Source organism: Chiloscyllium plagiosum, chromosome 2, assembly GCF_004010195.1.
Source record: "Chiloscyllium plagiosum isolate BGI_BamShark_2017 chromosome 2, ASM401019v2, whole genome shotgun sequence".
Taxonomy (NCBI): domain Eukaryota; kingdom Metazoa; phylum Chordata; class Chondrichthyes; order Orectolobiformes; family Hemiscylliidae; genus Chiloscyllium; species Chiloscyllium plagiosum.
In genome coordinates this window covers 51,896,811-51,920,423 of record NC_057711.1, presented here as the reverse complement: position 1 = coordinate 51,920,423, position 23,613 = coordinate 51,896,811, and the positions used below count along the sequence as shown (strand labels likewise).

The window sequence follows — 23,613 nt, the reverse complement described above, 5'->3', positions numbered from 1 at the left end:
TCTTACTGGTGACTGAAAGAATATTGAAACCAACAGCATGACAACATTAGTCAGAGTTTTAAAATAGCCTGTGTAAGGAATGAATTCCAAAATCTTCACTGTTAAGTGATCCTAATTATTTTTTTGGAGAAATAAATCTGATAACTTTTTTGCCATATATCTACAGTTTCCAGAAAGCTCTGAAATTGAAAGCAGAGTGTGGAATATATTACTACTACCTTGGACTAGCTTACTGGTTCATGGGGGAGGTGATGAGAAAAGACAAGTCTAAAACTGCTACACATTTGTTAAAGGTTTGTGAAACCATAATGATCTTTCTTATGATGTACAAATTCTGCAAGTAAATGCTGAAATATTTCATCATGTGGAGGTGTTAGACTGGGATGGAAAAAGTAAATCACACAACACCAGATTATAGTCCAACAGGTTTATTTAGAAGTACAAGCTTTCATAGTGCTGCTTCTTCATCAGGTAACTAATGAGGCAGGACCATAGGATGCAATTTATAGCAAAATATGAAAGTGTCATGCAATTAAAATGATATGTGGAACAAACATAGATTGCTGTTAAATCTTTCATCTTTTTGAATGGGACTATAGCCTGGTGTTGTGTGAATTTTAACTTAAATATTTCAGACAATGGTATTATGACTTCTGACTTATTAAGCAATCACCTAATCTCATTGATCTTGCTTTAACTCATAATATGCATTCACAGAGATGCTAGTAAGATTGATTAAATGAAATTTCATAATTCATCTAACCAAGAAAACACTGCAGCCCATTGTACCATAGTATATTGTTGCTTATTAACTAATTTCAGGGTTTTTGTCCACACTTGTCCAGAAAGCTGTTCTCTCTGTTGACATTTTTTCTGTATGAAGAAATTGCTAAAAAATTGCATGAAGCAAATCCTAAATTTTGAAGAAATTCAATGTGTAACTTTTCCCTGAACTGCCTCAAAGATTGGAATAAAACAGTATTCACAGTATAATCTGACTGTTATACAGTCGATGTATGATTTTCTTTGATCATTTGGCTATGTAGTACACATTCAGTTTTCTTGATTGGTGGAGTACCTTAAGCATAAGTCTACAAACATTTCCAGTTCTCTTTTTCAATTTTATCTGTAGGTGATTCAAAATTGTTCACTTATGTCCTTTTTTTTTCTGTTTGTGTAGTACTTTTACATTTGTTTTGTACTCTGTGAGCAGCATCTTTTAACAGTTGCTGCCCTTTGCACTGTATAATGTATGAAGGGTATAGATTTGCTCGCTGAGGTGGAAGGTTCATTTTCCTCTGTATAGGGTCTTTCAAGTTCATTAGCTGCAATGAGAAAAAGCTTTTTCACACAATGAGGAGTTAAGGTATGGAAGCCTTTGCCTGGAAACATAGAAGCACATTCAACTGAGGCATTCAAGAGAGCATTTAATGAATATATGGTTAGGAATAGTGTGCAAGGATATGGGCAAAAGATGGATTGAAACTTTGTGCCCATACCAGTTGCAGTACTATGAGCCGAAACGCCATCTCCTGCGCTGTAATAATTTGGAAATTCTGAATGAGCTCAAGTACATGGAAGACTGGCCAGTGTAGCTTAGGAATAAGGTAACAAATGCATAGGTAAACTTTTCAGCAGCAAATGAGCTACAATTGCATACAGTTTTGGTCTCCTTACTTGAGGGATTTAGTTGCATTGGAGGCATTTCAGAGGAGATTCACTAGATTGCTTCCAGAGATGAGGGACTTGTTTTATAAAGTGAGATTGAGCAGTTTTGGGCTATATTGTCTAATTGAGGTATATAAGATCTAAAAGGTTATTGACAAAGTAGACATAGAGGGAATAGTTCCCCTTTTGAGGCAAGCTAGAATAGGAGTCTTGATTTTGGGATAAGCTTACCAGATTTAAAATAAAGATGAAGAATTACATTTTTCAAAGGGTCATGAAATTCGCTACCCCAGAATATGATGAATTCTGGGACGCTAAATAATTTTAAGGAGATAAATTTTTAGTTCTATCCCATTCTAAATGGGATGAAGGGTTATGGAGAGTAGGCAGGAAAGTGGAGTTGGGACCAAGATGAGATTAACCTCGTGTATAAATGGCTAAGCAAGCTTGAGGGGTTGAATTGCCTTTTTCCGTTCCTAGTTCTCTGTTCTTGTGAGCTAGGTGGGACCGAAGTTATGGAAGTGGGATTGGTGGTCATGTTAATTGAGAGGATTACTGGTTGGAAGTTGATCCCTTCGGTCAAATTGTCACATCCTTGTAGTCTGTCTCCAGGCAGAGGGATGCAATCATTGGCTAGGGACTGAAACCATAGCTTTATTTAATTGGTAAATTTCTATTGATTCTCTGCTGGTTTGAATAAAGTCAGTGAAAGAATTGAAACTGATTGATGTGATATAACAGAGTTGGATGTTGTTCGAGAGATTCTTTATGCTCTGTGAATGCTTTACATTCATTTAAACATATATGTTACCTGCTACAAACTAAATAAGCTGGAAGTCACGTATGAAATCATGTCAAAATGTCGTAACCATTTTTGTAATGAAAAGAGTAAAGAAGCATAAAGTACAACTAAGTACATGTTTAAACCTTTCAAAGGAAACATCCAGAGGGCAATTGGATACTGTACTTAATTCTAACCCATAACTTATTGATTCCCTTGCATTTTTTGTAAGATTTTGAAAATAAACTACTGTATAATATTGGAATTAGAGACATTTCTGAATAGTGAAAGCTAAGACACTTGAATTCAAACTTTATAAAAGTTATATTTTTGTGTCTTCTGTCATAACTGTGCTTGGATTTCTTTTGGATACTTAATTGTACGCAGTATTTTTGCAATTATGAACATCTTGTCACATTTTCCAAGGTGAAACTAAGGAAAACATAATGGAAGCTTTGCTAAAATGATTGCTACTTCAATATCATTATAGATTTATAATGCAAAAGAAAGGTGTGACTCAGCATTCTAACTCCCCCTCCTTAACCCGTGGTTCTAAGGATAAACTATTTCATTTAGGAATTAAAATTCAAACTTGTGTACCATGATGGAAAATTGAAGACCAGGAGAAAACGGTTACAATTTAGCTATCGAAGGGTATATTTTCCAGTTTCTGTTACAATGTGTCTAATGCTAACCAATTATAGTTTCAAAAGTGTCAAGATATTTTGTTTCTTCTGTTGTCTTTCACTTTTGACTTCAGTTCCAGCTTATTCATAAGTTTCTTCTTAACCGACTGTAGGCTGCCAAGTTGGACACATACAATGGACGAACATTCTGCTACTTAGGCCACTACTATCATGACATAGTACAAGATAAAAACAGAGCTCGTGGTTGCTACAAAAAAGCCTTTGAGCTAAATAATAGTGATGAAGAAGCAGGAGCAGCTGCTGTTGATCTCAGTGTTGAACTTGGAGATATGGTACTGCACATGTTTAAACTATTCTTTCAGAATTGTTTTCACTTTGTGACTGAAGCTAAGTTGGAAAGATACATATTCATCTTAGTATATCTAAACGGTGTTATGATTCCCACAAAGACTTTTAAATTTTTAAAAGGTCATTTGAATTTCCATTGAATAACTGGAAGGATTACACAGTAGGATTTCAGGCTTTAAGACTTTTATTATATTGTTAAAACTAAAAGCTGTTAAGTAGACACAGCACGGAAACAGACCCTTCGGTCCAACTAATCATACTGACCAGAACTTGTACATGCTGACCAGGTATCCCAAATTAATGGAGTCCCATTTGCCAGTACTTGGCCCATATCCCTCTAAATCCTTCATATCCATACCTCCATCCAGATGCCTTTTAAATGTTCCAAGCTTCATAATTTTTTTTTTCTTTGATCCTTGTATTTCATGTGTACCTTAACACATGACCTGTCACCTTGGTGAATTGTTGGGCATTTTTCTTCTGTTGAAATTGGATTCAGAAACGCAAAATAATTACACAGAAATACTCTTATCTCGTTCTCTGGGCTAGTTTTTAGATTAGATTACTTAGTGTGGAAACAGGCCCTTCTGCCCAACAAGTCCACACCGACCCGCCGAAACACAACCCACCCAGACCCATTCCCATACATTTACCACTTCACCTAACACTCTGGGCAATTTAGCATGGCCAATTCACCTAACCCGCGCATTTTTGGACTGTGGGAGGAAACCGGAGCACCCAGAGGAAACCCACGTAGACAATGGGAGAATGTGCAAACTCCACAGTCAGTTGCCTGAGGCAGGAATTGAACCCGGGTCTCTGCTAACCACTGTGCCACCGTGCTGCCTCTAAGTTTTGAAATAATATCAGTCCTGACTTGGCATTTAACAAAAGCAACAAGGCTGGCAATAGTCACCTATGTTAGAGTAAGTAGTACAGGAGCTTTTGGGGTCTGCCCACTCACCGTTAAACAAGGAAGTCTGAAAGTTGAGAGGTTATTTACCCTGCTGCTCTGTATTCTGCGTTATAACAGAACTTTGCCTATCATCTCGGTTTTGAAAATTTGCCTGCAGTTTGTTAGTTATACACTAATCATGGCAGAAAATAATTGGGACTGGTGTATTTCAGAGTTTTAAATGAGATAATATTTGCTGCCAAGTAACTTTCCTGGTCATGGAGTCTCATTCTTTCAGAAGCTTATTTTTGTTGGAGATTATTTTGTTAAAGAAAAGTCCTTTTGACTTTTTAATAACTAATTTATAATTTATCTTTCCCTTAACACTATTTCTCTTTGCACACACCGACTAAAATAAGAACAGTTTAAATACATTTTTTTACTGGTTTAGATTGCATGTCTTTGTGAAGTTTTTTTTTTGTTTGGTTGAAGATTTGCTGTTACTTCCCTACTTTCAGTCGTCACAAATCCTCAGCTGAGGGCACCTGCTAAAGCAGATGCTAGAATCACTCAAGATTTTGCTCAAAAGCCAGCAGACCCTTTGTGGGCATCTGTCGGTGAGATGAATCATGAATCTTGTCACTGGCTGCCCATTATGTGCCAACATTTAACTTGCAATTCTGCCAACTTATTCCAATCAGCTAGTTTACTGTTAGTAAAGTATATTCATGGGCGGCATGGTGGCACAGTGGTTAGCACTGTTGCCTCACAGCGCCAGAGGCCTGGGTTAGGTGGATTGGCCATGCTAAATTACCTGCAGTGTTAGGTGAAGGGGCAGAGTGTGGGGGAATGGGTTTGGGTGGTTGCGCTTCGGCGGGTTAGTGTGGACTTGTTGGGCCGGAGGGCCTGTTTCCACACACTAAGTAATCTAATCTAATCTAAGTAATTCTGTGAAAGGTGAGTAGGATGGCAATGATTGGAACTGAATAAGCTTGAAAGTCACATGTTGTTGCTTTTTACTTGGATGATGGACAAGACCAAATTGATTACTTGAAAATTTTAATGCAACTTATTTAAAAAAAAAGTAATTCCTGTGTTACTTTGGCAATTGTATTACACAGCGAGTTGATTCGTAGTCGTGATTTATTTATTTATATCACTTTTTTCACATTGATACTTGTTTGCTTTTAGGGGACTGCTCTTGCAATTCTGAGGACAGTGACTGATCAGTCAAGTGCTGGAACAGCCAAATGGGCTTGGCTTAGACGAGGACTTTATTACATGAGAACCAACCAGAGTTCACTGGCTGTGGCAGAGTAAGATATCTATGTTTAATTGCCAGGTACTCAGTTGTGTCATTAGAAGAGAATTATCAGAGCAGGTGGGGAAATGAGTATCCTAGTTGAGGGAAGCTGAGGGAGAATATTGAGGGTGATGTGAGAGAGATGCGTAATGCATAAATCTAGGACATGTTCCCCGTGATGGGGAGGGGGGAGAAGGAAAAAATCAACAGAAGCAACTGTGACTGGAGGAATGCGCTGGTAAAACCCCACTAGTCCATACGTTGCATGATTCATAAAAAAAAATTAATTCAATCACAAATGGCAATTGTTTGTCTTTTATTCTGGATAACAATATGAAGGGGATTTTGACCAGAGTTTTTTTTTCATGAAATAATTGATCAATTTAGTTTAAAACAACCACTGTTAAACATAGGCAAAACCAGTTAACTTTGAGGCCATAATCTGGAGTTAGAAATGTATCCTCTTTTATTTTACTGCCAAAACAGGTACATTCTCACAATGCAAAAGACGACAGACATGCTAATGTCTGCAGAGGTGACATTAGGGCAAAAGGAAAATACACCTCTATTGACCATCGGTCTGTGAACAAAGGATAGAATTTGATCATTCTCATGGGTCCACCAGGTTTCTTGCTGATAAAATTGAATTGCTTACTGCAAGTGGCAAATCTTCCAAATAAGGCTCCAGTTAGGATGGAAAATGAGCTGGATCCAAGTCTTCAGATAATAATCACAGTTCAGCTTTTCAGAGTTTATAAGATAATCAAGATACTGAGGTGTGGAAACCTCATCAAGTTCCCAAGTACTTCACCCAGAGAGGGAGCGAGATCAAGGAGGAAAAGGAGAATCTTGCAATGATGCTCTTACTTTGTATGTTTTTTTGTCCTCCTTCATAGACCTCTCTACATTGGTGAAACCAATAACCAAGTTCAGAAAGGCTTGCTGGGAAATCATCAGCACAAGGGCTGATTCCATTGACAGGCATAAATTGGAAACTGAAAAAATGTAAAGAGCAAAGTGTTGAGATTCACTGTACCACACCATACCAATGCTTGATTTTGTTTTTTGTTTTTTTTTTATTTATATGTATGTCTTTCAGCCCAGTTAATCTATTCTCTCTACTGTTGAAGAATTTTAAGGCCACAGGAAAATAGCTTTGTGGAGAATAGTTTGAAAGACATTAGTGTTCTTTTTTATTCTATGATTTTAAAATCAGCTTTTGATTGTATTATTGGAATTAATGATCTGTCATTTTTAACAGTTTACAAGCAGCCTTGAGAGCAGACCTGAAAGATTCAAATTGCTGGGAATGTTTAGGAGAAGCTTATCTCAGTAGAGGAGGTTACACTGCTGCCTTAAAGGCTTTCACTAAAGCCAGCGAACTGAATCCAAACTCTGTATACAACATTTACAAGATTGCAGCCATTAAACAGATTATTGGCAAGTATGCAGAAGCAGTTACAGAGTATAAACAGATAATTCAGAATTCAAAGAAGTATGTCCCTGCCCTCAAAGGTAAGTTTTATTTATTTTTACATTGTCCAAAGTGCATTAAGTATTTCGGTGTTGCATGCTAAATTATTGTTTGAGGTACACCGGATATGGAAAATTCTTGAAAGCTAATGCTTCCAGATCAATTTGGCAGGTGTCTCACTTGTCCTTCAGCTGGGTTATCTTGTTCAGACAAGGTGAGAAGGAATAATGTTTCTTATTGAGATTCCATGTTTCAGACCTTTTGACCATTTAACATGTAAGGATTTGGTTTCTTTGATACATAAAATGCACATTGACATTTTGTGCACCAGCTGACTCAAAGTACTGGCTGGTTGCAGCAAATAGATGGTCAGACTATTCTTCTCTGGCGTATTTTACATCTAATCATTGAGCTGCAGAATGATGATTGAATGTCTCTGTGTAGCTTGTCAGATTAAGGCAGGTCAGGTCTGGGTTGCCTTGCAAGGATAGTGCCCAGAAGGACAGTTCTAATAACAATTGCAAAGGAAAAATCCTAATTATCTTTATAGGGTTTGAAGTACTCTTTGTTCTTCTGAGCCTCCACATAATCATTTAAGCAGTACTTTTGCTGGGTTGCTTCAGTTTAGCATTTGTAAGTATTTCCTAAAAGAACATCCTTCAACAACACCCCACCTAAGTTTGCTTCATAATTCTCCCAGAAAATAGTACTGCTTCCTTTTGTTCTCACTTTGAAGGCCATGGAAATAAGAGAAACACAGTAGCATGTAATTGAGCTGTTATAAAAGGTTTAGTTTGATTACTGAAGAAGAATCAAAGAAATGTGCAGTTTAGACCTTAGTACAGGTGCTGCTTTGCTTTGTCAAACAGAATTGAATGATTCATATTAACTAGTGATTAAGAAATTGAATTTGTGGTGCTAATCTGATCATGAGTCAAGGCTGTCTCATGGTTATTTAGAGTAAGTACTTTAAATATAAAAAATACTGAATACACTTGTAATTTAACTTGAGGTTCCTTAAAAAGAATAGAAAGAACCAGATAAAATATTCACAAAAATTGCAATGCTGATTTGATGTAGGATTGTCGTGGAATAGCATGCCAAATTATTAAAGCAGTAATTTTAAGATTTCTGTAACAGCTAATGAGTTACCATTTTTAGTAAAGGGTGTAAAATAAGCAGTAAATTCCAAGAAATAGCGAGCAGAAATGATTGCTGCAATAACCTCTAATTATTCTTCCTTGTTACCCTTAAAGTCAAACCAGCTTTCATCAAACTGAGAATTCTAAACACTTCAGACATACAAGAGATATTTCATAGCAATTTATTGACCAGGACAGATTGTACCAAAAGTAGTTGCACTAAACTTGCAGTTACAAAACAGTAATTTTTAGAAGCTACAGAAACCAAAGTGGGAGATGGCAGGATGGAGAAATTTGGGAAGACTGTCCAGTGATACTAAAAAAAATGGTCACTACTGGTAGAGAAAAAGTAAGGAAAGAGGGGTAGCTGGTGATCGATAAATACATTGTGTATGCTTGGACCTATGGGATATTGCTGAGCCAAATGTTATGAAGATGTAGGAGTATTGTACCTTTGAGAGTTGAAGGACTTAGCAAGCACAGAGTGCTGGAGAATTTACTATGTTTCACTTGATTCAGCAGCTGGCAGTACCTGGGTTACTTTGAGACAAAAACAGATTTAAATTTGGCCAATCCATTTAAATTATGCCCCAAGATACTAAACTACAATCAAGTTTGAATTTGGTACTTTGACAATATTAAAACCAATGAAACAATCTGATGCTTTTGGGTATAAAACTGAAAAAAATTGAACAGTTGGAGGAGAACTGCCAAGCCACCACAATATGCAGACTGCCCGCAGAATAGTTCTCTTAAGGATATCTTTATCTATCAATGACTTGTGAAACAAAACCACTAAGAGGAAGGTACAAAGAGAAGATTTGTCACCCGGCTGGTTTTGGAAGTTTAAACTTTTCAGATTTACCAAATCGGGGGGGGGCTTTATCGGACAGTATTATAGGAGGGAAAGTAAAAGATAGGTTAGTGAAAGGAGTTATAAATAATTGTTAGTTAATTATTCTCTGTTAGACTTTTTAAAAAAATGTTGTTAATTTTAACTTTAATGATGACCTTTGGGATAGTTCTTGGCCTCTCGAATTTTAACAGATTACAGCATAGGTTAAATCGTCTGTGTTGCTCTTTTAAATTAGTGGTGGGGGGGGGGGGGGGGTTTACCCTGTGTCGTAACACAAGTTCAAGATAAGGATGATAAAGGATTTTAAATGCATCAGTTATTCACATTTTGTCTAATAATAAACTGTGATTAAGCTTGATAAAATGGAAAGAAAAAATACTTATGGCATATTATATAGAACATAGAACAATACAGCGCAGAACAGGCCCTTCGGCCCTCGATGTTGCGCTGACCTAAGCAAGAATATATACTTAACCACAGTCATGTAAGTATTTGAAACATGTAAGCTAAAACAAAACGAAGTTTCTTATACAGCTTTCATCAATTACAAGACCTTTGCAAGTTAGTTAAAAATCTCACAACACCAGGTTATAGTCCAACAGGTTTATTTGGAAGCACTACCTTTCGGAGCACTGCTCTTTCATCAGGTGGTTGTGGAGTATAAGATCATAGGACAGAGAATTTCTAACAAATGTTTACAGTGTGATTTAATTGAAATTATATATTGAAAAAGACCTCGATTATTTGTTAAGTCTCTCATCTCTTAGAATGGGCATGCTGGTTTCAGTTCGTTCTGATGTAAATCTCAGAACTTTCTTAAAGTTACATTCTCAAGTGAACTTAAACAATAGGTGTCATGTTGGCCCAGATAATGCATTGAAGGTGTGAGCTGCCCTGTGTGAGACTGTCTGTGCCACAATGGTCAGACTGATTCTAATCTAAAATTTGGATTTACAGAATCTTACACGGATTTACATCAATCCCTTTTTTTTAGATTAGAATCAGTCTGAACATTGGGACTCAGACAGCCTCATGCAGGGCATCTCACTCCTTCAGTACATTATCTGGGGCAACATGGCACCTATTATTAAAGTTCACTTGAGAATATAACTTTAAAAAATTTCTGGGATTTACATATGAAAGAACTGAAACCAACATGCCCATTCTAAAAGATGAGAAACTTAACAAACATTCGGTCTTTTTCAATACATAATTTTAATTAAATCACACGGTAAACATTTGATATAAATTCTCTGTCCTACGATCTGATACTCCACAACCACCTGAAGAAGGAGCAGTGCTCCAAAAGCTAGTGCTTCCAAATAAACCTGTGGACTATAACCTGGTGTTGTGATTTTTAACTTTGTACACCCCAGTCCAACACCGATACCCCAAATCATTTGCATGTTAGGACTGACTGCTTTCACGAGCCTCTAATATGGTCTTCAGGCTGAGGTGTGGAAATGGGAACAAATTTTTCATAACATATTGACATTCAGAGTTACCTGGAGGATGGCAGGGGTTCCTTCAATTGCCCAAGGGTGCAAGTATTTTGAAGGGAGAGAAATAACATTCAAGTATTCTGATCTAAATTTAACTTTTTGAAATGTACAACTAAAATAAAATAGTATGCAAAAATATCATGAAAATGTTTTATAAGTGTATTGTTGGCAGAAAAAAAACGTATTTAAATATATATAGTAGAAGAGGATATTCATCTCTCTTTTTTAAAAAGTAGACACCCTCAAACCACATGGCTTATTCATGCTTTTCTAGGCCTAGGTGAATGCTATTTAATGATGACACGAAGTGCCCTTGATGATTGTTTAGATGGAAGGGCTTTGGATTCAGCAGAAGAAGCACTTCAGTACTTAGCTAGGTGAGTAAAAACAAACATTAAACCAGCTTTGAAATTGTTGTTTCAACATCTTTATTAAATTTGCAAAGTACTAAATCAGTAGTTAAGAGAGCAAAATATGTTTTGTACTTGTACCATTTACACCAATCCAAAACAGGATACTTTTATTTACAAACTATTTTCTTTTGAATCCTCTACAACAACTTCAGTGAGCAGAATAGAGTGGTGACAGCAGGGTAGAATATAAATGTGGTATGGGTTTGCTGTTGCAATTCTCCTCTCCTTTGTTGAGTTCCAGGTCTTCATTGAAAAGACAAGTGCAGACCAACTTGTAGTCACCAACATTATTTAGTTGTAGCCAGTACAAATTTTAATTTTTTTTGCAATGCAAATTCATATGTCACATCTAGCGCACTGGCCCTGTGCTGGTGCAAACCAAACAAATCTCCAGCACACTCTCTTAACCCTCTGTCTGATTCACATATGATCACTTGCGTAGTGATTTGCACTTCAGTATTTTCTTGTGCCAGCATTTTGTCTTTGGAAAGCCATTCCACCTTACCTCTCTGCTCACTCTTGCTGATTTCCCAACCGGAAGAATTGTTTTTTCCGATCTAAATGATCAAAGCTCTTCGTAATTGTGAGAAGCATATCAAATTTTACCTTGTTCTCTACTCTCGTGTAAATATTGTCAGCATTTCAGTTTTCGCCTTGTAACTAGTTTCCACCCCTTGCACTATTTTTTGGATTCTATGCTATACCTGCCATGTATCCATGTCCAAAATTGTACCCAGTGTTGTAAATGTGGACTCATCAATTCACTGTTATATTGTTATATATAAGCCAGATTTGTTCATTTCTGGATTAAGCCAAAATCTAAGACTAATGAATTAAAACCTGTGGCTTACCTTTATCAGAAAGCTTGCTGGAATCAGATGTTACACTGGCAGCTGAAGGTTGCCAGTAAGCTTTCTGCTGGATGTAAGAAGCTACACCAGAAAGTTCTACTCACCTGGAGCTACCAGCCAATCAAAATCCAGAACATGGCAATGCCATGGCAGAGGCCATGGCTGCTGCCAAGCAATCACTCATGTCTCAGATACTCTGATAGAGGGTCAAAGGTGAAATTTGTAACTGTTGTTTAGGGGTTGAGAGGTTCATCAGGTTGCTGTTTGTAGGGAGGAAGTCAAAAGTGAGCACTAGGAGTGTCTTTCAGAGCCCATATCCTGACCTGAGGTGAGCCCCTCAATCTTGCAATCGTTAATGTAGATTGAGGGACCACCAATCCCCAAACTGACAGCCTATCTGTGCTGGTTTATTTCTTGGGTAGGCTAGCTGTTTCTTGTCCTTGCTGCTGCTTAAGTAATTGCAGCCCAGGCGAGATGTGGCTGTTAAGTGGTTATTAATTGATAACTTAAGGCTTTATTTGCCAGAAGATGGGGAAAGTCAACCATGGGCCTTCCTGCCCAGAAATTAATATCTGTGGTGGCAAGAAGGAGGTAGATATCTTCCTAGTGCCAACCTGTCCGATTTTGTTTTTTTTCATTTCGGCTGCCTTCTTAGAAGGAGAAAGGTGAGATGTCAAGCCAGTGAAGCCAACTAACAGGACTATTTGCGTGCCAAACAATATAAGCAGCAAGTGATACACAGAGCTAAGCGATCCCACAACCAACAGATCAGATCTAAGCTCTGCAGTACTGCCACATCCAGTCATGAATGTTGGTGGATGATTAAACAACTCACTGGGGGAGGAGGCTTTACAAATATCCCCATCCCCAATGATGGAAGAGCTCAGCACATCATTGCAAAAGATGAGGCTGAAGCTTTCGCAGCAATTTTTAGCCAGAAGTGCCAAGTGGATGATCCATCTCGCTGTCCTCCAGTGGTCCCCAGCATTCCAGATAATAAGTTTTCAGCCAATTCGATTCACTCCACATTACCTAAAGAAATGTTTAGAGGCACTGGATATTGCAAAGGCTACGGATTCTGACAACATCCCAGCAATAGTTCTGAAGAATTATGCTCCAGAACTTGCCGCTCCCCTAGCCAAGATCTTCCAGTACAGTTACAACACTGGCATCTACCTGACAATGTGGAAAGTTGCCCAATTTTTGTTCTGTACATAAAAAGGACAAATCCAACCCAGCCAATTGCCGCCACACCAGTCTACTAGTGGGCAGCTAGGATGGGCAATAAATGCTGGCCTGCTAGCGATGCCCACATCCCAAAAAATGAATAACTTTAAAAACAAAATCCCACCATAAACTCAATGACATAATTAACTGTCAAAATTGGGACAAAGCTAATAACATTTGCAGTTCTTTTTATGCAAATGCTATGCAAATCAAAAAAGAGAAGACAGATTGGTAAATGCTGAAATTCAGAAGTTGTTTTCCAAGATGCACCACTGCACTGTTAATTTAGTAAAAGCAGCAGGGTTTCCATCTGTTCACCATTGAAATGTACTGAATGGAGTGATGTCTCGGCACTTGTGTAGAATTAAACTCCCCACAAAGTAATATGGAGATCTGAAACAAAAAAACAGAAATTACTAGAGAAACTCGGCAAGTCCAGCAGCATCTGTGTAGAGAACAGAATTAACATTTTGAATCCTGTGGCACTTCCGGATTAGAAGCAACTAAAGTTGTCTTATCCATTTCAAAGTACCAATTACTGCTGAACGTCTTCCATCATGCTTAGAATAAACAAATTACAATATAGTGTTAGAGATTTTAATGATATAAAATTAATTTTGAATAAAGCTTTCTTTTTCTTAATCACTTTTTATTCTTCATTTGATTTGAATTCACCCATTTTTAACTTTAACAGCACTAGGACGAGAAGAAAGTCAATCCCCCAGTTCTTCAGCATAATTAGTTAAGGAGGTACATTTGTTTCATTCTGTCCTAAATGCCCAGTTCTCTCGCAGCAACTTTAGGAGCTCACATTGGTTGAAAATAATTTAATGAATTACTGCTTTTTTTAAAAATGTATGTATATCTTGGTAGCCTTGACCTTTTGTTAAAGGCAGCTGCTTGAAAGTGGTGCTATAGATTAAGTGAGTGTGTTTATTGTTTTACCTCTGGTTTTATTGCAGAGCTGTACAGTGTCGACCTGATGTATCCTGTCTATGGAAGCTAATTGGAGATACATGCACCGTGCTCCACGTTTTGTCACCAGCAAAAGTTAACATTAGAGTCTCTGCCATTCTCATTGGACAGGATGAAAAGAGAAATGTGCATTATTTAGATAAAAATGAACTGCTCCGACTAGGAGGAAGGTAAATTACTTTGTCAAAAAAGAGGCCTTTTTTTCATCTTTAAATGGTTGTCTTTCGCTTTTTTTTTTATAATCCTTCCTGTAACTATACCTTCTTAGACTGTTCTCTCTTCAAGTACATAATTTTTGTAGTTGCGCTTGCCTACTATTGGAAAATCATTTTAAGGTGAGGAAAATCTAAAGTCTTCTATCTGTAACTCACTACTTTCTGCAGCCCTCTTGATTTGATTCCTTTTTTCTTCACCTCCAGTACCAATGAAGAAAAGCAGAGGAACACAGCCTCTGAACTTGATCTCATCCCTGTAATTGACTCTTACTTATTTTGTCATTCTCTCAGTCATATCAGTTAGCCACCAGCTTCCCCAATTCTTAAAAATCTTCTAGGTCTCTGCCATAATCAATGAACAGTTTGTTTTTTTTCCTCTGTACAAAATAAAATTAGAAATTAAAAATCTTCTAAAAATCATTGCTACCGCTGGCGTAATGCAGTTAGCAGCCAACATTTTCCTCCTCTTCAAATTTCAAAATAAAGATTAAATGGTGTTGAATTACTAATAATTGAAACAACTATTGAGTATAATAACGTGAGCTTCAATAATCATAAGAGACTAGAAAATTAATAATGTAAAGAGCAAAGATCAGTATGTTTCTGGCTGCATAAGGAAGGGAGGCATTGCTGGATCTGGTTCTGAAGAATGAGATAGATTAAGTTCTAATAGTGGGACATTTAGGGAGCATCACTCACAGTTCCATTATATTTGAATTAGGAATAGGGGAAAAATGAGGAATACTATGAGGTAAAAATGCATATTTGGATGAGAAGTAATTTCAGTGAGGTAATAAATTGGAATCAAAGACTGGCTGGCAAGACTATAATGTAACAATGGGTTGCCTTAAAGAAGATACAGTTTGGGTATAGTGGAAATATGTTCTGGCAAGAGGCAAAGATAGGGTAAGTAAAGCCAGAGCTTTCTGAAGGATGAAAGATATTGCGAGGAAAATTAAGCTGAAAAGGCATGCATATGACCAATCTGAGATTGATAATATAGGACTAGACTGAATATATAACATTCAGAAGGCCAACGAAAATTGAACTAAGACATGCAAAGACATGGAGAAAAGACTGGCAGCTAACATAAAATGGACTTTTTAAATCTTATATAGCCATATAAGAAGTAACGCAATACAAACAAAAGTAATAGAGTAGATTAGGCACCAAAAAGAGGATTTACACTTCTAGGCAAAAATAATATCTTTTTGCCTATAAATTACAGTATTGCATATGCAATACCAAGGAAGAAAATTCTGCCACAGTAATGTTGAATGTCCTAAACATTGCTAAAAGTGAGCTAATAGACGACTGTATTAAATTCAGGACCTGACTATATGGAGATGAAAGGTAGAAGTGGCCATAATTTTTTTATATTTTACAATGAGGTAATTAATACAGACTGGATTCTGGATTCCATATTAATGGATGTTTAGGATAGAAAATCAATGGAGTCACGGTGAATCTCTTTTAAAGTACTAATTCAATCTCAGTTGGATTATTACTTTCCTTTTTGGGCAACATACTTGATGGATGATGCCTTTAAAGTTGGTACAGAGAAGATTTTCAAGGATGGTTGCAGGGATGCGGAACTTCAATCATGTGAATAATATGTAGAAGCTGGTATTATTAATTTTAGAGAAGAAAATGTAGAGAAGAGATTTGAAAGAGACTTTCTAGGGTATGAGTAGTCTACACAGTAGGTGGAGAGAAAGTATTCACATTAGCAGCAGTTTTGAAAACAAGAGAACATAATCTCAAGGGAATGAAGAAAGCCCAACATGACATGAGGAAACCAGAAACTGCAGATGCTGGAAATCTGAGTCAAAAATTGGGCCCCCACAAAGAAACAGGCATAACTGGGTCTTATGCAGGTACCCATGGCCACACTTTTGATCTGAAGAAAGTGAGAGGGGTTAAAGGAGAAGTAGCTCAAATTGAGGATGGGCTGAGCCAGATGGAGGAGGGTAGTGCTAGATTGGGATACTTCTGGCCTTTCCCAGAAGAAGTGGAGACCAGTAAGAGCATCCTGATAAGAGATTCTGCTGTTTCTCTCTTTTTTTTCTCTCTCTTTTTTTTCACTCACTCTTCTTTCTTTCTTTCTTTCACACACACACACTCTCTCTCTCTGGGCTCCATTTCCACCTATCTGCTTTCTATCCACATGCTGCTAGACCTGCTGAGTTTCTTAGACTGTTTCTGGGTTTTTTTTGTACGGGAAAGGTGTAAATTACTCCAATTTTGCCGTTTTTATTAGTTGAGATTTTCTTTGCTGATTTTATATTGCATTCAATTTGTGATCTGCCATTCACTTCTACAAAATGGTTTACTTTCTCTTTAATTCTACCTTTAACTTTTTAAATCATGGATGGTGATACTTCCCACTTGAAATATTTTTCATAGTGAGTCAAACAGGCAGGGACCAGGTAGGACTAATGAATTAAACTGCATTTATTTCAATGCAAAAGGAAGGCAGATGAACTCAGGGCATGGTTAGAAACATGGTACTGGGATATCATAGCAATTACAGAAACATGGCTCAGGGATGGGCAGGACTGGCAGCTTAATGTTCTAGAATACAAATGCTACAGGAAGGATAGAAAGGGAGGCAAGAGAGGAGGGGGAGTGGAGTTTTTGATAAAGGATAGCTTTACAGCTGTGCTGAGGGAGGATATTCTCGGAAATACATCCAAGGAAGTTATTTGGGTGGAACTGAGAAATAAGAAAGGGATGATCACCTTATTGGGATTGTATTATAGACCCCCTAATAGTCAGAGGGAAATTGAGAAACAAACTAGTAAGGTGATCTCAGCTATCTGTAAGAATAATAGGGTTGTTATGGTAGGGGTTTTTAACTTTCCAAACATAGACTGGGACTGCCATAGTGCTAAGGGTTTAGATGGAGAGGAATTCCTTAAGTGTGTACAAGATAATTTTGTGATTCAGTAATGTGGATGTACCTACTAGAGAAGGTGCAAAACTTGACCTACTCTTGGGAAATAAGGCAGGGCAGGTGACTGAGGTGTCAGTGGGGGAGCACTTTGGGACCAGCGACCATAATTCTATTAGATTTAAAATAATGATGGAAAAGGATAAGCCAAATCTAAAAGTTGAAGTTCTAAATTGGAGAAAGGCCAATTTTGAAGGTATCAGGCAAGAACTTTCGAAAGCTGATTGGGGGCAGATGTTAGCAGGTATAGGGATGGTTGGAAAATGGGAAGCCTTTGGAAATGAGATAACGAGAATCCAGAGAAAGTATATTCCTGTCAGGGTGAAAGGGAAGGCTGATCGGTATAGAGAATGCTGGATGACTAACGAAATTGAGGGTTTGGTTAAGAAAAAGATGGAAGCATTTGTAAGGTATAGACAGGATAGATCAAGTGAATCCTTAGAGTATAAAGGAAGTAGGAGTACATTTAAGAGGGAAATCAGGAGGGCAAAAAGGGGATATGAGATAGCTTTGGCAAATAGAATTAAGGAGAATCCAAAGGGGTTTTACAAATATATTAAGGACAAAAAGGTAACTAGGGAGAGAATAGGGCCCCTCAAAGATCAGCCCTGATCAGGTGTACCCTAGAACTCTGTGGGAAGCTAGAGAAGTGATTGGTGGGCCTCTTACTGAGATATTTGTATCATCGATGGTCACAGGTGAGGTGCCGGAAAACTGGAGGTTGGCTAACGTGGTGCCACTGTTTAAGAAGGGCGGTAAGGACAAGCCAGAGAACTATAGACTGGTGAGCCTGACCTCGGTGGTGGGCAAGTTTTTGGAGGGAATCCTGAGGGACAGGATGTACATGTATTTGGAAAGGCAAGGACTGATTAGGGATGGTCAACATGGCTTTGTGTGTGGGAAATTGTCTCACAAACTTGATTGAGTTTTTTGAAGAAGTGACAGAGGATTGTTGAGGGCAGAGTGGTAGATGTGATCTATATAGACTTCAGTAAGGCGTTGGACAAGGTTCCCCATGGGAGACTGATTAGCAAGTTTAGATCTCATGGACTACAGGGAGAACTAGCCACTTGGATACAGAATTGGCTCAAAGGTAGAAGACAGAGAGTGGTGGTGGAGGGTTGTTTTTCCAGACTGGAGGCTTGTGACCAGTGGAATGCCGCAAGGCTGGGTCCTCTACTTTTTGTCATTTACATAAATGATTTGGATGCAAGCATAAGAGGTACAGTTAGTAAGTTTGCAGATGACACCGAAATTGGAGGTGTAGTGGACAGCGAAGAGGGTGACCTCCAGATTACAACAGGATTTTGACCAGATGAGCCAGTGGGCTGAGAAGTGGCAGATGGAGTTTATTTCAGATAAATGCGAGGTGCTGCATTTTGGGAAAGCAAATCTTAGCAGGACTTATTATAATGGTAAGATCCTAGGGAGTGTTGCTGAACAAAGAGACCTTGGAGTGCAGGTTCATAGCTCCTTGAAAGTGGAGTGCAGGTAAATAGGATAGTGAAGGCAGCGGTTGGTATGCTTTCCTTTATTGGTCAGAGTATTGAGTACAGGAGTTGGGAGGTCATGTTGCGGCTGTACTGGACGTTGATTAGGCCACTGTTGGAATATTGCGTGCAATTCGGGTCTCCTGCCTATTGGAAAGATGTTGTGAAACTTGAAAGGGTTCAGAAAAGATTTACAAAGATGTTGCCAGGGTTGGAGGATTTGAGCTATAGGGAGAGGCTGACCAGGCTGGGGCTGTTTTCCCTGGAGTGTGGGATGCTGAGCGGTGACCTTATAGAGGTTTACAAAATTATGAGAGGCATGGATAGGGTAAATAGGCAAAGTCTTTTCCCTGGGGTTGGGGAGTCCAGAATTAGAGGGCATAAGTTTAGGGTGAGAGGGGAAAGATATAAAAGTGGTTTGTGTCATCTGTAAGGATTCAAACATGGTGCTGAACATTATACAATCATCAGTGAATATCTCTACTTCTGATTTTCTGATGGAGGAAAGGACATTGAAGCATCTGAAGATGGTCAAATTTTGGACGCTGAGGAACTCTTGGAGAAGTGTCCTAGAAGTGGAATGACTGACCTCCAGCAACCACAACCACAGCTCAAGCTGGTTTCCTTAACTAACTAACTACAAATAGAGAGCTTTTATATCCCTGCTTAAGCCTGAGTGAAATTTAGAGTTCAAACACATTAAGAAAATTTTCATCAATGCTGTAAATCGCACTTGGATATTAAATGCAAGCAAAATTCATTTCTAGGAAGAGATCAGGATTTCCCTTACCCAACTGTCAGCACACTGTTCAAAGAGATGTTTAATCTCAGCATAATTCTGTTATTTGTGGTGTGAAAAGTGCAGTTTCACTTATAACTGCAACTTATTTTCTCCTAGATGCTACGGACGGGCCCTTACATTGACATCGACATCTGCCAATCTGTGGTGTGACCTTGGTGTGAACTACTACCGACAGGCTCAGGCTACTGCAGAAGGGAATATAGTGTCTGAGTTATTGGAAAAAGCACTACTGGTAAATTGTTTTTTTTATATAAAAAGGAGAGAAACACATCTACCTTAGAGGGTCTAGGTTTTTAAAGTTTTGAAAATTTTAGTGTATTTTGTTTTGGTTTTTGACTTTTTTTTTGCATCAAGTTGAATTGCATACTGTGATTACCACTATACTCCCAACACTCATTCTGTTTTTAATTTTTCAATTTGAGAAATGTGATGGATGCAATCAATGATCAATGTACACAATAGAAAGGTTTGTTTCAATTTATTGCCTTGTCAGTGTTAAACCTAACCAAAACTGAAGTGGGAGCAAATGTTCCTGAGAGCAGATGTTTTCCATTACTAATTGCTTATATGTTTTAATGGTGTGTGTCCTCTAATAGCCTGTTAGTATAACCTTCAATTCAAACATATACTGCACAACTTCAGTTTTATTTCTGAATTGAAAGTTAGCATTCTTTCTTGTGTAATTAAATGCCTTCATTTAATCTTTCTGCCTGTTTTACAAATACTGCTTAAAGTGTCTAATATTAGCTTGGACATAATGGCTTGGACTTCTTGCATGCTTTCCACCCAAGCAGCTGCTTAACATTAATTCAACAGTACCTTTGCCAAAGCCAGGTCCCAGCCACAAAACTTGCTATGCCCGATTGGAAAGAAGAATTTGCCGGTTGCAACCCCAGTAGAAATTCCAGGCTAGTATTGATGCACATTTCTTATTTTATTTGAACATAATGGATCACCTAGCAACTGATTAGGAGAAGATCAATTCTGATTCAGGGATTCTATCTGACTTTTAATTTACCTATGTTAATAATAAGTCAATTTGTTGAGCTCTATTAGCACATGCAATCCTCTTTTCTTTTCTCCCTCTTCAATGTGTTCAATTGATCTGTTCGGTCCAACTACAGTTCTGAAGAAGGGTCACTGGACACTACATTAATTCTGCTTTGTCTCCACAAAAGTGGCCAAGCCTGCTGAGTTTCTCCAGCAATTTATTTTCATGTTTCAGATTTCCAGCAATTCTTTGTTTTACAATTAGAGGAAAATTGGTTAACTGCCTCAAAATTACATGTTTATAATTTTTTTGGACACTGTATTTTTAATGTAATTTTCATTGCATGTCTATTCAACAGTGCCTCAAAAAATCAGTGATGTTAGACAGCAAAAATCATCTACACTGGAATGCACTTGGAGTTGTTGCATGTTATAAAGGTATTGCTTTATTGAATTTTAAGTTTAGTATAGCAGTAAAAACTGAATTACTGAAAATCTATCTGGAAGTTATTAATTATCTCTGGGACAGCTCAATGGTTAGCACTGCTGCCTCACTGCATTAGTGACCTGGGTCCAATTCTACCTGTGGGCAACTGTCTTTGTGGAGTTTGCACATTTTCTCTCTGTTGTCCATGGATTTCCTCCAGGTGCTCCGGTTTCCTCCCACAGTCCGAAGATGTGCAGGGTAGGCGGAGTAGCCATGCTAAATTGTCCATGATGTTCAAGGAGGTTTGGGTAGGTGGATTGGACTCGAGATATGCAAGTTTCTGGGGATAGGGTAGGATGGCAGTAATGGGTGGGATGCTGTTCTGAGGATAAGTATGGCCTGCTTCCACACTGTAGGGATTCTGATTCTGTGATAATTGAAAACTTTGGTGCACTAAATTTTTGTTTTTAAAAAATGTTTTTGATGCATTGTCTCATCAGTACAAAATAAGATAAGCAGCAAATTAATTGGATAACTTTAATTAAGTATATTTTGATTACTTTCCTCATTGTTCTGATGCAGGTATTGCAAATTATGCCCTAGCCCAACATGCATTCATCAAATCTGTTCAGGTTGAACAAAATGTAAGTAAACTTGAAACTTCATTTTTTAAACTTCCAGTGAGTGCATTTTACTCAAACTATTATTAATTAGGTGATGGTTTGTTTGAAATAATTTTAAGAGAGCAGAATCACGCTTATTAGAGTGCAGAGGGAAGTCATTCGGCCCACTGTGCATGCATTGGCTGTATTACTAGTGCTAATCTCCTGTTTTTTCTCATATTCCTGCCCATCATTAGTATCTAAATAACCATCTAATTCCCTCTTCAATGTCTCAGTTGAATCTGATAGTGCGTTCCATATCCTAACAATCACTGAGTGAACAAGTTTTTTTTTCCTCCCCACAACCTTTTCTCATTTGTACAACACTTTAAATCTATGACCTCTCAGTCGTCTTTCTTTTACAAGCAGAACAGGTTTCACCCTATCTACTCTGTCCAGCTAATTCATGATTCTGAAAGGGTGGCACAGTGGCTCAGTGGTTAGCACTACTACCTCACAGCACAAGGGTTCCAGGTTCATTTCTAGCCTCTGGCAACTGTCTGTGTGGAGTTTGCACATTCTCCCTGTGTCTGCGTGGGTTTCCTCCGGGTATTCCGGTTTCCTCCCACAGTCCAAAGATGTGCAAGTTAGGTGAATTGGCCATGCTAAATTGCCCATAGTGCTAGGTGCATTTGTCAGAGGGGAAATAGGCCTGGGTGGGTTACTCTTCGGAGGGTTGGTGTGGACTTGTTGGGCCAAACGGACTGTTTCCACACTGAAGGGAATCTAATCAAATCTAATCTAAAAACTTCAATCGGAGGTTGTCTTAGCCACCTTCTCTCTGGGGAGAACAGTTTGAACTACTTCAATTTATCCAGTTCTGAAGTTTCTCATACTTGGAACAATTCTAGTAAATCACTTTTGGGCTCTTTCCCATCCATTTGTATATTTCCTATCATGCAACCACAGCTGCACAGAAAAACAGAATACATTGTACAGTTACAGTTAATATTAAGATAATTTAAATGATATTGAATTCAGAACAAACTCTAATAGCATATGTTTCAAAAGCTGGACCAGCAAAAATTAAAACTTGATTTTTCAAATATTATAATCTCTTCTACTAGAATGTAGCGGCCTGGACCAACCTGGGGGCAACTTATTTGAAGAATGAAAATATTGAGGTAAATGTTGAGAATACTAGTAATTACGCGAAAGTAAGATTGATCAATTGTCACAGTAACTGGAGTTACTTAGTATTATGTAGCTATTCAATGTTCATTCATAATACCGCTGATAAAATCTCATCCAATCCTTTTTAAACCATTAATATTTTTGAAAATGTAATCCTTACTTTAATATTAATCATCTACTTATGATTTTCATATGTTTCTAATGTAGCTTGCTCATGAAGCCTTTAAGGTAGCCCAGTCTTTGGAACCCTCGTATGTTACATGCTGGATTGGACAGGTAGATCATCTCTGTTTCTACAGTTTAATATTATTTGAAGCAAGGTGAAAATATTTTCCAATTGTTGTATCAGTTTGATACATTTGGATAGTTTAAGGATCTAGATAGATAACTTTACCATTTATTTGAGACACAACTTATGCAGTAATTTTCCACATTTTTTGATTATTTCTGATGCTACAAAAGTTATCATAGAATTATCATGTTTGTATGCTGTATGAAATTAAATAATTAAAAGTGTTGTGATGCTCAAATTGGTGAAAATGATCTGTCAAGTACAGGAGCACCTTTCTCTCAAGGACAGAAAATATACTTTATCTATCTTTCAAGACCTTTCTGTTGCTTTGCTATTTCACACATGGGCCACTATCACAGATTTCTCTCCTCCTTGGTTATCATAACCTGAAGGATTAATAAAGTTGTTTAACTGAACTTTCATAAATTATATACTTTTGTCTTTTGCACTTACACTGTTTAGATGTTTAATTACTGTTTATAATACTAATGTATAAAGTCACATACAACATGGAAACAGACCCTTCTGGCCCAACTCATCCATGCCGACCAATCTAGTCCCACCTG

General features: G+C 37.8%; 2 protein-coding genes across 3 annotated transcripts in view; one reads left to right on the top strand and one right to left on the bottom strand.

The window, feature by feature from the left end:
• The window catches only part of ttc37 (tetratricopeptide repeat domain 37), a 117,666-nt gene that overhangs the window by 40,518 nt on the left and 53,535 nt on the right, over positions 1–23,613 (top strand). For both annotated transcript variants that reach the window (XM_043709515.1, XM_043709524.1), the window contains exons 14-24: positions 167–293; positions 3,249–3,428; positions 5,531–5,655; positions 6,904–7,157; positions 10,891–10,993; positions 14,070–14,252; positions 19,639–19,774; positions 20,892–20,970; positions 21,542–21,603; positions 22,689–22,745; positions 22,963–23,031. In XM_043709515.1, coding sequence (XP_043565450.1) covers positions 167–293; positions 3,249–3,428; positions 5,531–5,655; positions 6,904–7,157; positions 10,891–10,993; positions 14,070–14,252; positions 19,639–19,774; positions 20,892–20,970; positions 21,542–21,603; positions 22,689–22,745; positions 22,963–23,031 — 1,375 coding nt within the window. The remainder of the gene's footprint in view (positions 1–166; positions 294–3,248; positions 3,429–5,530; positions 5,656–6,903; positions 7,158–10,890; positions 10,994–14,069; positions 14,253–19,638; positions 19,775–20,891; positions 20,971–21,541; positions 21,604–22,688; positions 22,746–22,962; positions 23,032–23,613) is intronic.
• fam81b (family with sequence similarity 81 member B) overlaps positions 13,368–23,613 on the bottom strand; it is a 105,071-nt gene continuing 94,825 nt past the window's right edge. The window contains exon 9 of the mRNA XM_043709604.1: positions 13,368–13,500. Within this exon, the coding sequence (XP_043565539.1) occupies positions 13,472–13,500 (29 nt within the window). The 3' untranslated portion in view covers positions 13,368–13,471. The remainder of the gene's footprint in view (positions 13,501–23,613) is intronic.